The 13,011-nt window shown below is 45.8% G+C and overlaps 1 protein-coding gene across 1 annotated transcript in view; it reads left to right on the top strand.

The window, feature by feature from the left end:
* The window catches only part of OTOP1 (otopetrin 1), a 46,198-nt gene extending 34,063 nt beyond the window's left edge, over nucleotides 1-12,135 (top strand). Inside the window, exons 4-6 of the mRNA XM_065914055.1 lie at nucleotides 2,088-2,218; nucleotides 6,142-7,073; nucleotides 11,965-12,135. Of these exons, the coding sequence (XP_065770127.1) occupies nucleotides 2,088-2,218; nucleotides 6,142-7,073; nucleotides 11,965-12,135 (1,234 nt within the window). The remainder of the gene's footprint in view (nucleotides 1-2,087; nucleotides 2,219-6,141; nucleotides 7,074-11,964) is intronic.
* Nucleotides 12,136-13,011: the final 876 nt, after the last annotated feature.

Genomic DNA, 13,011 nt, shown 5'->3' with positions numbered 1-13,011 from the left:
GCAAGAGTTCAAATAAGGAAAGACTTGGCTTGCGAGTGTTCGTGGGAGCCCCAGAGGAGTCATCTGGGTTAAAACTCAGAGAAGCAAGGTCAGGGATGAGGACCCAGCTGTACCATTTTTCCTGAAGGCAGATCATGCACAAGCATACCCTTGGTTACAGGGGGCTTGCATCCTCTGGGCCTCTGCTCTGCCACTGGGAAGTGATCTGTTAGAAGGTTCAAGGAATGTCCTTCTCAAATCACCTGTATTTGCTGCACCTGCTTCATGCACGGCCCATTGTTAAGCACCCTAGAAGCGACCAGTGTGAACACATGTTAAACTGGCAGCCATGCAGACACTTTGGAGGCTCTGAAACAGACCGTGACTCCATTGGAACCATATTACCATAGATCCCTCCCCTGTCATTCAGAGTCATTCTTTTTCTTCTTCCTTAGGAGGCAGTGTGGTCAGAGTCAGGGCTAGAACTCTGCTCAGACTAGAGTAGCCTTGTGCTTACTAACTTTCAAACTCCAAATGTGGCTATTTACTCTATTTGTGAAATTGTAGTGTAGTGTAGTGTTAGTTGCTCAGTCATGTCTGTTTCTTTGCAACCCCATGGACTGTAGCTGGCCAGGCTCCTCTGTCCATGGGATTCTCCAGGCAAGAATACTGGAGTGAGTTGCCATGCCCTCCTCCAGGGGATCTTCCTGACCCAGAGATCAAACCCGGGTCTACCATATTGCAGGCAGATTCTTTACCATGGGAATCCGTTCAGTTCAGTTCAGTTCAGTTGCTCAGTCGTGTCCGACTCTGCGACCCCATGAATTGCAGCACGCCAGGCCTCCCTGTCCATCACGAACTCCTGGAGTTTACTCAAACTCATGCCATTGAGTCGGTGATGCCATCCAGCCATCTCATCCTCTGTCGTCCCCTTCTCCTCCAGCCCCCAATCCCTCCCAGCATCAGGGTCTTTCCCAATGAGTCAACTCTTTGCATGAGGTGGCCAAATAATATGGCATAATTCCTAAACCTGGGGTTCCCTGGTAGCTCAGCTGGTCAAGAATTCACCTGCAATGCAGGAAACCTGGGTATGATCCCTGCGTTGGGAAGATCCCCTCAAGGAGAGCATGGTGACCCGCTCCAGTATTCTTGCCTGGAGAATCCCATGGACAGAGAAGCCTGGTGAGCTGCAGTCCATGGGGTTGCTTAGAGTCAGACATGACTGAGCAACTAACCACAGCAGCATTCCTAAACCTATCTGAAACTCCAGCTGCTAAACAGTGTTGTCACAGAATAGGCTTTTTGAATATTTCTGCCTCCCTCAGTGGCTGAGGGTTTCATCCCATGTTGGTTGCTTCATGGTTACAAGGTAGCTGCCACAACTCCAGCTTTCATGTCTACATTCAAGGCTGGGAAAAAGGGAGAGAAGAAGACAACAGAGGTTTTTCTCATTCTGTTGTCTTCTATCAAGAAACCGAAAGCTTTTCAGTAGTGCCCAGTAGACTTCACCTCACATCCTATTGGCCAGAATGGCCATGCCTCATTGCAAGGGAGGCCAGATATCAAGTCTGTGGTTTGTTTTGGTGTCTTTGAAGTAAATGGCAAGACAGGGGATTGATAATGACCGCTGGGTTGGCAACCCAACAATAAGGAGGTACTGAACTCTTCAGATGTCCAGTGTAGCCCTTTTATCTTTTCTTAAGTGTCCTCTTTCCTTCTGGAAGAAAGGGTTTGGGGTATGGTCGGGTTGGTTGCCTGCTTTTAGTAAATTTCCATCCCTGTATCCCTCTTTCAAGACCCAGGGCTTTTTTTTTTTTTCGTCCTGTAAACAATGAATTGAGTCCTGGCAGATTCAAGATTAAGGCAGAGTGCCAAGACTGGGGTTTTGGAAGGTTCCATGCAACTGCTTCTCCTAGCCAGACAGGGGACCCACCCAGAGCTTGAGTTGCCAGATGAAACCACAATCACTGCTGAGAAAGAGGGGTGTGTGTGTGTGTGTGTGTGTGTGTGTGTGTGCACGTGTGTGCGTGCATAGAAAGTCTCCACCTCATCTCTTGGTCTCAGAGCTTCCCAGGGCTGCTCAAGCAGTGAGTTCTTGTGTTTTTCAGGTTTGGGGTGATCCACTCAGTGTTCACCAATCTGCTTCTGTGGGCTAACAGCGTCCTGAATGAGTCAAAGCACCAACTTAACGAACACAAGGAACGACTCATCACCCTGGGCTTTGGGAACATAACTATAGGTGAGTGGGAAGAGTTGCCTGGCTTCTACGATGGAACAGCTGGGAAATCTCAGAGATGGAGGGATGGGTTTCAAAGACCTGCAGAGTCCACCCAACTGAACATCGGCCAGACAATCCCCTGTTGTTGAAAATCTTTCAAAACCTTCTAAGTCTTTCATCCTGCCTCCGTAAGTAGGGTGTGCTGAGCATAATTAAAGGGTTCTTCAGTGACTCGTCAGGCCCAAGGGTCATCATTTTGATCACCGTTTCTCATGGTTCAGTTTGGTATGGAGGTGAATGTCTTTGTTTACAACTGCAGAAGGTTGGTGGTTGTTACCGTTTGTGTTTTTAATTAAATTTCTATGACCAGTTCTTTCTACTGCAAGTATAGCTTTGAAAGATCCATAGACGTCTAATGGTATGTTCTGGTTAATTGGTTTTTGCTCATTTGAAGTTTTTATTTAACTCTATTTGGTTTATAATTTTGGCCTATCTTTATTCCCCCTTGTACCTATTTGAGCTCCTGTCGTGTGAAGCTTTTCATTTTCTTCCAGAATTCTCTTTTGGAATCTATCTGTTGATTTGATCTTAGAGCACTGGAGTTGAGAAGAATGTGGCATAGAGGAAGCTGCAATGTATGGGAGACTGAGGTCTCAGGTTTGGGTCCTATGCCCATCATGTTTTGGCTCTGTGACCTTTGGATGCCATTCAGCCACTCTGAGCCTCTCTTTTCTCATTCATAAAGTGAGGGGGCTTGAACCACATACTTTCCATGAGTCCTTCCAGCGTTAATGTACTGCATATCTATCCTCTCTGTACAAACCCAGATCAATCACAAAGAGAACTTTAAACCTGTTTCCTCACCAGTGGGGTGAGGATGACAAAATCAGGGGACACACTATATTTCTTCACTACCCCCAACCAGCAGCCTACTCTTGGGAAGGTCATGCTCCTTGGGCCTCATTTCCTCACTGGAATCAGTAACAGAAACAGCAATGACAGCAATAACAACATATTTTGGTAAGCATTCTCTGAGTGGCTGGCACATTAAACTCTTGTCCCCACACTTGGAGGTAGGCAACACTAACCTTATTTTATGGATGAAACGACTGGGCCACAAAGTTAAGTGACTAACCCAAGATCACACAGTGAGCAGACGATTGAGCCAGGATTTGAATCATAGCAATGTGGCTCCAGAGACCTTGGTGAGGATGGGATTAGATTAGTTTATAAAAAAGGAAACTTTGTCAACTCTAACATTCTATTAATCTGAACCTTTTTCTTCTGAGTTCTTCCTTGTCTTTTGCATCATACAGTCTTAGGTTACAAGTGGTAGGGAAACTCCTTGTGTATTGAAGATTGTAGTGCTCTGCAAAAGCAAGGCAGATTACTCCTGGGTATGTATGTATGTATGTATGTATGTATACACACACACACACACACACACATGCACACTCCGACAAAGCTATAATTCAAAAAGATACATGCAGCCCTATGTTCATGGCAGCACTATTTACAATAGCCAAGACGTAGAAGCAACCTAAATGTCCATTGACAGATGAATGGATAAAGAAGATGTGGTACATATATGCAATGGAATATTACTCAGCCATAAAAAGAATGAAATAATGCCATTTATAGCAACATGGATGGACCTAGAGATTATCATACTAAGTGAAGTAAGTCAGCCAGAGAAAGACGAATATATATCATTTGTATGTGGAATCTAAAATATGACACAAATGAACTTATCAACTAAACAGGAACAGGTTCACAGACATAGAGAACAGGCTTCTTGTTGCCAGTGGGGAGGGGAATAGGGGAGGGAAGGACTGTGAGTTTGGGATTAGTAGATAAAAAAACAAGTGAGGGTAATTAATGCTACCATAAAGCCTTTTTTGCCTGATTTTATATGTAGGGTATGCATACTGTAAATTAAAGCAATGGCAAAATGTAAAGAAAAAAATCCACAATAACACCTGCAGCTAATGTAGCAGTTAAATGCTACAGCTAAATGCTGTTAACATCTGGTTACTTTTTGGCAGTGTGCTGTGTATTTATTTGTAGTTGAGATCATACGGTATATATTCAATCATTTTTTCTACCACCTACAGTAAGAAATAGATTTTACATTGCAACCGAAATGCCCTTATGTCTACATGTGTGTTCCCATGAAATAATAATCATACTATATCAAAGATGCCCAAATTTCTATTGTATTTGATTCCATTCAGTTAATCCTATTTTATTCCATTGCAATGCCATTAAAAAATATTGGCTGCTATCCTTTAAACTGAGCTCACAACTGAATTCCGGGTTGTGGTATGCATTTTAAAATACTGGATATACAATTTGTTCTTACTTTTTCCCTCATTGTTATTGTAGTGTAATTATTTTCTTATATCATTAAAACACACAATTGTTATTTTTTTAATCTTTAAAAATTTTTAAATTTATTTTTAATTGAAGGATAACTGCTTTACAGTTTTGAGTTGGTTTCTGCAATACATCAACATGAATCAGCCACAGGTATACGTATGTCCCCTTCCTCTTGAACCCCTCTCACCTTCCACCCCATCCCACTCCTCTAGGTTGTCACAGACACAATTATAATTTTTAATAGCTGCCTACTATTTCATTATACTATTCCATTTCCTTCTCCAGGGGATCTTCCCAACCCAGGAATCGAACCCTGGTCTCCTGCATTGCAGGCTTGATTCCTGGGTTGGGAAGATCTCCTGAAGAAGAAAATGGCAACCCACTCCAGTATTCTTGCCTGGAGAATCCTCTGGGCAGAGGAGCCTTGCAGGCTACAGTCCATGGGGTCGCAAGAGTCAGACACGACTTAGCTACTAAACTGCCACCACTACTCCATTATAAAGATGTATTATAGCATTCATCTAATTTTATAAATTCATCTAATTAATCCATTATAAAATCCATCTTATGCTTTCTAATTTTGCCACATTGAGTGTTTCTGTTTCTTTCTCAGAAACACACGACAAAATTTTACCTAACGCTTTGATTATATTTTTGACTTGTTCCCTAGAATAGATTGGAATTATAGTCCAAAGAAAGACTTTATACCATCTTTAAGGCTTTTGTTGCATATTTCATTATTTACTTACAGCATTTCCCCCCCTTGTTATGAAATGGTCCTTTATACAATCAACAAGTTTCTTCCAGAATATGGAACTTGTCTCTTGCCACACTTGCTGGCTTCAGATATTCTCAAGAGGAAAATCTTTACTCATAAGAGGCATTTTCCCTCACAAGGTTGTTTTTAAAAAAGTAATTTTAAAATAATACATGTCAATCATATTCATATAGAAAGTTTAGAAAATAAAGTGAAGCAAAATATAAAGGAAAACTTACACAATATGTCAATTATATCTCAATAAAACTGCAAGAAAGATACTTTGAGATGTTTCTTTTACTGAAAGAAAGAAAAGAGAAAAGTAAACCAAAGAAAAATCACCTGCTGTTTTTCCACCCAAGGATAACCATTGTTAACATTTTAGTTTGTGGCCTTCCAGACTTCTTCTATGTCTGTCTATCTCCCTGTCTCTCTCTGTCACCTTTATATCTATAACTTATAAAAACAGAGTCAGGCTCTAGCCTCTTTGGCAAGCTGCTTTTGTTCAACAGTATCTTCTGAACATCTTTGTATGTTGGTAAGTAGATTTCTACAATATCATTTCCAATGGTTGGACAACATTCTGATGTCTGGAGAAGATCTAATTCATGTAATTAGTACTCTCTCGGGGACATTCACGGCTGTCAAGTTAGACAGGATATTCAACATGACAATAAACCATGACATAAAGCTTTTCATTCAATGGGCAAACCCAAGCACGCATCCAGAGTGACAATATTTCTTTGTGGTTTTCCTTGTCATCATATGAATGTGCTAATCGCCCTCCCCTGTGATCTGCCTCCCCTAGTTTTAGATGACCACACGCCTCCGTGTAACTGCACGCCCCCGACCCTCTGCCCGGCCATCTCCCACGGGATGTACTACCTCTATCCTTTCAACATAGAGTATCAGATCCTGGCCTCCACGATGCTCTATGTCCTGTGGAAAAACATCGGGCGCAAAGTCGACAGTCACCAGCTTCGGAAGATGCAGTTCAGGTTGCATGGGGTCCTGCTGGGTTCGGCCCTGGGCCTGACCGCACTGGCCGCCACCATCGGGGTCGTAGTGGTGTATCTGATCCAGATCGGTCGTTCCAAAACCAAGAGCGAGGCAGCGCTCATCATGTTCTACCTGTATGCCATCATCTTGCTGATGCTTATGGGGGCGGCAGGGCTGGTTGGGATCCGGATTTATAGGCTAGATGAGCAGTCACTAGACGAGTCCAAAAACCCGGCCCGCAAACTGGATGCGGACCTGCTGGTGGGTACCGCCTCTGGCTCCTGGTTCATCTCCTGGGGTTCCATCCTGGCCATCCTTTGCGCTGAGGCCCGGCCCCCATACACCTGGTACAACCTGCCCTACTCCATCCTGGCGGTTGTCGAGAAATACATCCAGAACCTCTTCATCATTGAGTCCATTCACCGAGAGCCAGGGAAGCTCTCTGAAGACATCAGAACCCTGCGGGTGGTCACAGTCTACAATGGCAACGCCACGTCTCCCCCTTCTTCCTGCCTCAAGAACGGACCTACGGCCGGGGACTTGGCTCCCCAGGCCAGTGAGATGCCGCCTCTGGCCAATGGAAATACACATCTGAGAGAAGTCGGTGGTGGCAAAGAGAAAGAGGACAAGAGCTGGGAAGGGGCCCCAGGCCCAGCCTGCCACTCCTGTTTCCTGCAGGGCAATGGCCAGAGAAGAGTCTTGAGGAATATTGCAGCTTTTTTGTTCCTCTGCAATATTTCGGTAATCTGTATCATTGTTTCTTTATTTTTTAAAAAATCGGTAAATCTAATTTTCCCTTCTGGTTTTGAATGAGGAGTGAAGGCAGCTTATAAACAAAATAATTTAAGTGTAAGGTTAAAATATTAGGCTGGAACATAGGCTTACATTCTGTCTATATAAATCCATGTACTGAGGATCTGTGTGCCAGGGGCTGGGGTGGGAACCAAGAATTAAAGGTGAGAGAACTCAATCTCTTTCCTCAAAAAGGTCATAGTGTTTGTGGGAGAAGGAGACAAGGGAAAAAATATAATGTAGTGAAGATGGCAAATGCTGGGACAGGACTATGTGCAGGGTGGAATGGGAGTGTGGATTCAGGCAGGGACTTGAATGAGCAACGGATGCTTAAGGTGAGACACAGTCTCAACTAGGAGTGCTTTTGGCTGTGAGTAGTAGAAAGCTTGATAAGCAGTATTTTCTGTCTTAAAGACAAGAATTCTGGAAGTTGGCTGCCCAGGGTTGGCCTGGCAACTGAACCCTATCATCAAGGGTCCAGGCACTGTTCACCTTTCTGCTGACTGTGGCTGGTGTACTGCTTGTTGCCACATGGTCATAGAATGGCTGCAGCAGCACCAGGCATCATGCCTGTGTTCAAGACAGGAAGACAGAGGGAAGGACGGGTGCCAGGCAATGTCTGTGATTGATGGGAGCACCCCTAACTGCCAGGGAGGATGGAGAAGTGGATGCTTTGCTTTCTAGCCCTTGTGATGGAAGGTGAAAAGGTAGATGAAGATGTACAGACAGCCACTCAGTACTGCCTGTCTCAGCCTCTATGAATGGTTGGAAGTCTGCCAACTGTGGTCAAGGCAAGGAAAAGCCTTGGGGGCAGAGGGCACATGATGTGCAAGGCACAGAGGCATAGGATACCATGGCCTATTTGGGGAGCACTAGCTGCTTTGCATGAATTCCATCCGTGTGAAGCAGAGCAGGAAACAGGATGGAGTGTGTGGTTAGATGGATCTGGCTTAAGCAGAGCTTCATAAGCCTGCTTGAGTTCAGTCTTCATACTGAGGGTGGTAGAGGACCTTCTCAGACCTTTATGTTTTGGAATGATGTCCTTGTACTAGTGTGCAGGAAGGATGGAGAGAGGTAAGATCAAAGATCAGGGAAGCTGGAACAGAAGCCCCCACAGCTACGCAGAGAGAAAATGATGGGAACTTGAACCAGGGCAGTGCCAGTGTGGATGGGGAGAATTGTATAGGATTTATCTCACTTGGTGTGAGGTGAACCACGTCCAGGTTCATCTGACTTGAGTTCCTGGGTAGATGGTGATGCTATTTATGGAAGTTGAGGGTCTCTGGTCAGGGAGGAGGCTTGGGAGGGGGCTTAAGGGGAGGGTGAGCTTAGTACTGAACAAATTCAATGGTAAGATCTCTCTAGATATTACCAACAGGCAGATTTTTTTTTGTTTGGTTTTCTATTGCTGTGTAATCAGTGACCCCAAATGCATGACAAAAGCAACAACCATCTTATTATATCTGATGACTCTGGGTTAGGAATGCTGGCAGGGCTTGGAGGGACATTTCTGTTCCTCACTGTATCAACTGAAGCTGGTGGCAGGGTTGGGAAGTCCACGATCTGGCGCCTTGGGTGGGGGAGGCCGAAAGGCTAGATTCAGCTGGGGCTCTGGTTGCAGCGTCTACGTGGGGGTTCTCCAGCACGGTGGTCTTGGGGGAGATGAACTTCTTAGCCCCAGAGACAAGCTTCCAGGAAATTGGAAGTGCCAGTCTTTTTTTTTTTTTGTAAATTAATTAATTTATTTTAATTGGAGGCTAATTGCTTTTCAGTATCGTAGTGGTTTTGCCATACATTGACATGAATCAGCCATGGGTATACACGTGTCCCCCGTCCTGAACCCCCCTCCCACCTCCCTCCCCATCCCATCCCTCAGGGTCGTCCCAGTGCACCGGCCCCGAGCACCCTGTCTCATGCATGGAACCTGGATTGGCGATCAGTCTTTTAAGGCCTGGTGTTGACATTGCATGGTACCACTTCTACCAGATTTTATGGGTCCAGCAGTGACAGTGTCCATCCAGACTCGAGGGAAGGGGGCAGAGGTCTGTCTCCCAAGGTGATGAGTAGCAAGATTTGCAACCAACTTCACAGCAGATGGAAAGGTCTGGATTTCAGGAAAGAGGCTTATAATCTCTTCTTCTCATTTTCCCTCCCACCCTGCTTCCCTTTCTTCCTCCCTTCCTGAAAATAGAGCTGTGGTTGCCTACTGAGGGCCAGCACTGCTGAGTCACAAGGGTACCACGTGCCCCAGAGTGTTGGTCTTCCTCCTATGGGGCTTACAAACCAGATGGCAGGACTAGCAGCAACAGTCAAGTAAAAAATATGCTGTGAAGTCTTTGGGAGTTTAACCAGGAAAGGGACACCATCTCACATAAATAATCTGGTGCTGAGTGGTGAATAGACTGTGGGCTGAGAGCAGAAGCGGGGCGGGGGGCCCACTGACGGTCCAGCTAAGAGATGGGGGCGGCGGCCTGGCGGGTGGAGTGGGGAAAGATGGGTGGATTGAGGATGCTGTTTTGGAGGCAGAGTCGTCAAGACTGACTGATGGATCAGATGGTAGGTGGGTGTTTTTCAGAGCGAGTCACAAGGCCAGGATGATACTAGAGCTTTGTTGAGCTCCTGATAAGAAGGTGTTGCCGAGGAGACGGGGAAAAATGGGAATGTAATGTTGAGTTTGAGATATGTTGTAGACAGCTGAGTAGCCTGTGAGATATATGAGTCTGGACTTCCAAGGGTGGACCAGGCTGGTGATTTGGATTGGGAAGTTGTGGGCCCACAGCTGGTGTTTACAACCCGGACTGGGTGAGATCACTGGGGTCACGGGGGTAGGGAAGAGAGGACCCCAGAATGAATGAGCCCTGGGACCAGCCAACATTGAGAGACAGCAGAGGAGGAGGAGCCAGCCAAGGAGGTGAGAAGAATCAGCTGGCATGGGAGGAATACCTGTAAGGACCCAGAACTCAGAACCCAGGGCTAGAGTTATAAGCCTGAGAGGTTTCTTTGTGGAGATGTGAATGAAAGCCACTTGTATCAGTTACCCACTGCTGTGTAAGAAACGACCCCCAACTCAGCAGCTTAACACAACAGACATTTATCATTGCACAGCTATTCTGGGTCAGGAGGCTGAGCGTGGCTTAGCTGGGTGACTCCGCTCAGGGTCCCTCACAGGCTGTAATCAAACTGTCCACCGGGGCTACAGTCATTTCCTGGCTTGGTTTTTTTGGGGGAAAAGGGTCTGTTTCTAAACTCATGTATGCGACTGAGTTTATGTGACGCATATATGTGGACTCAGTTCCTGGAGAGCTGTTGGGCTGAGGGTTTGAGTTCCTTGCTGGCTGCGAACCTGACACTCACCTGCCCACAGTTCCTGGCTACGTGGCCTCTCCATAGGGTGGCCCACGTGGGATCTGGCTTCTTCCTGTGGCTCACATGGCAGCTGGTTTCTTCTTGTGGCTCGAGTGGCAGCTGGCTTCCATTCTTGTGGGAGGGGGTGAGCAAGATGGACTCCAGAGTCCTTTTGTAACCTAACCTCAGAAACGACATCCCGTGACTTGTGTCCTATTCTTTTGGATCAGTCCAACCCAAAGCTTTGGAGGGGGCTCCATGGAACTTGAATCCCAGGAGGTGGGACCCTTCGGTGGTCACCTGAGAGGCTGCCTGCCACAGCGTGGGGATGGAGGAAGTTGCAGAAGTGTTAGTGTGTGAGAGAGAAGCAGGTCTAGGAGCCTGAGAATTTAAGCAGAGAAGCTGGAACAGGAAGGCTGAGAAGGTTCCCAAGGTATAGGTTCCATAAGCAACAAATACGATAGTTTATTGCTTCATGTTTTGCAGATTTAGTTGCCATCTTATTCTCATCTGAGCCCCCTAAGACAGATGTTAGTATTCCCATCTTACAGATGAGGAAACCAAGGCTTGGAGAGGTTGAATCATAGTCTGTAAGTGGCAGGAACCCACGGCTGGCTCCAAGGCAGTGCTTCTGCCCCTGGTCAGGGGGATGTGGGTAGGGCCTGGGCTGTCTTTCTAGGCCAAGGACAAGCCAGAAAAAAGACCATCAGCCCAGACACAGGGGCCCAGGATCTACAAGCACCAGTGGTGATATGTACAGAAAGTGGGTGTGGGAAATAGCGAGTACCACTGTAGGAAAGCACAGTGGGGCTGTGGGAAGACGGAGGATGTTCCCGCCTGACCGGTTAGATCAAGGAGGACTTCCTGCAAGGGGAGGTGTCTCCAGACTTGGAAGAAGGTAGGACTTAGCAGAAGAAGGAAGACAGGGAGTCCCTGATAGAGGAAGAGGCGGGAGCAAAGTCCTGAAGACTGTAGAAAGAAAGGCATTTGGAGACTGTGCACAGTCCGGTGGGGCAGAGTGAAATGGGTGATAAGGGATGTGAAGACGTGGATGGGTGTCTACTGAGATTTAGACTTTCTCCTGAAGGCATATGGAGCCCTGGTGAGTGACCCGCAGAGGAGTGACGAGGTCAGATGTGTGCTTTATAAAGATCATTCCTGCAGCCACATTGCGGGGGTCGGGGGGAGATGGATGGAAGGTGCCCCCTGGAGTGGGGGGTCTTGGGAGGCTTTGCAGCAGTCCAGGTGGGGAGACCAAGGACCAGGGACTAGACCAAGGTGAAGGCTGAGGATGGAGGGAAGCAGGTGAGTTTGAAGAGCGTTCATGCCGGACTGGGGCTCAGTGCTCTGGCCGGCTGCATGGAGTTGGGAGACAATGGGTGGGGGATGCTTGGCTCTGGGTCGGGTGTGACTTAGTTTCCCTGGGTCCAGGTCCGCACCAGGGTTTGTGTGGGACCCTCGGCAGCTGCTGGGACCGTCTCCTCCTCTCTTGCAGCTCTGGATCCCGCCCGCCTTCGGCTGCCGCCCTGAGTACGACAACGGATTAGAGGAAATTGTCTTTGGCTTTGAACCCTGGATCATTGTGGTCAACCTGGCCATGCCCTTTTCTATTTTCTACCGAATGCACGCAGCTGCCTCCCTCTTCGAGGTCTATTGTAAGATATAATCTGTGTCCACATCAGAGATGGAGGGGAGCGCTAGCAAGAGATTTCAGTGGAACCACCTGGGAATGGCGAGGCTGGGCAAATATTGCCTTACAGATGCGAGAAGGGCCCCCTTTGTCTGTGATAATTGCTTTTCCCATGAGCTGGAATTGCCCGGCACCCTGGATGAGTGTAAACAAGTTAGATCAAAATCGATGAGGTGGCTGAAATCTGCCCTTGCTTAGTTAATTCTAATCAAACCCAAATATGATCTTCAAAATGACATCCTTTGTTTCCAAAGAATGTGATTGCAGGTTGAAAAAAAAATATCCAGTTTGTTTGTCATTAAAATCATTTTCTGTTATTGTTTTACAATATACAATCATTTTCTGACCATCTGCATGGTCTAATCACCCTTAAATTTTACCCTTCTCAGAACTGTGAATGTAGCTACAAATACATTTATTTTATGTTGTACTTTTAAAGATGTTTAATTTTAAAATATTTTGTTTAATTTTTTGAACAAAGTTATTTTATCATCTGGATGGAAAACTGTGTATAGATCAATATAAAGACATTTCTCACCTGAAGTTTTGGCACCTTTTCATTTGTAATCGTTCTGAAGTTGTTTAAAAAATACATCTTTACTGTCTTCCTCTCACTATAAAGATATATATGCCTATTTTAGAAAATTTGGATATTTCAGAATAGAGAGAGAAAAATCACCTAGGATATTTAATTTATAATAATTTTTCAAATTGACAATCATTTTTGATGTTTAATAGACATTTCCCCCAGTTTTATTGAGATGTAATTGACATACAGTACTGTATTAAGGTATACATTAATGATTTGACTTACATACATTATTTATCACAATAAGTTTAGTGAACACCTGC

The sequence above is a fragment of the Muntiacus reevesi genome, chromosome 22 (genome assembly GCF_963930625.1).
Source record: "Muntiacus reevesi chromosome 22, mMunRee1.1, whole genome shotgun sequence".
In the NCBI taxonomy this organism is placed as follows: Eukaryota; Metazoa; Chordata; class Mammalia; order Artiodactyla; family Cervidae; genus Muntiacus; species Muntiacus reevesi.
This window is presented reverse-complemented; position numbering and strand designations above follow the sequence as displayed.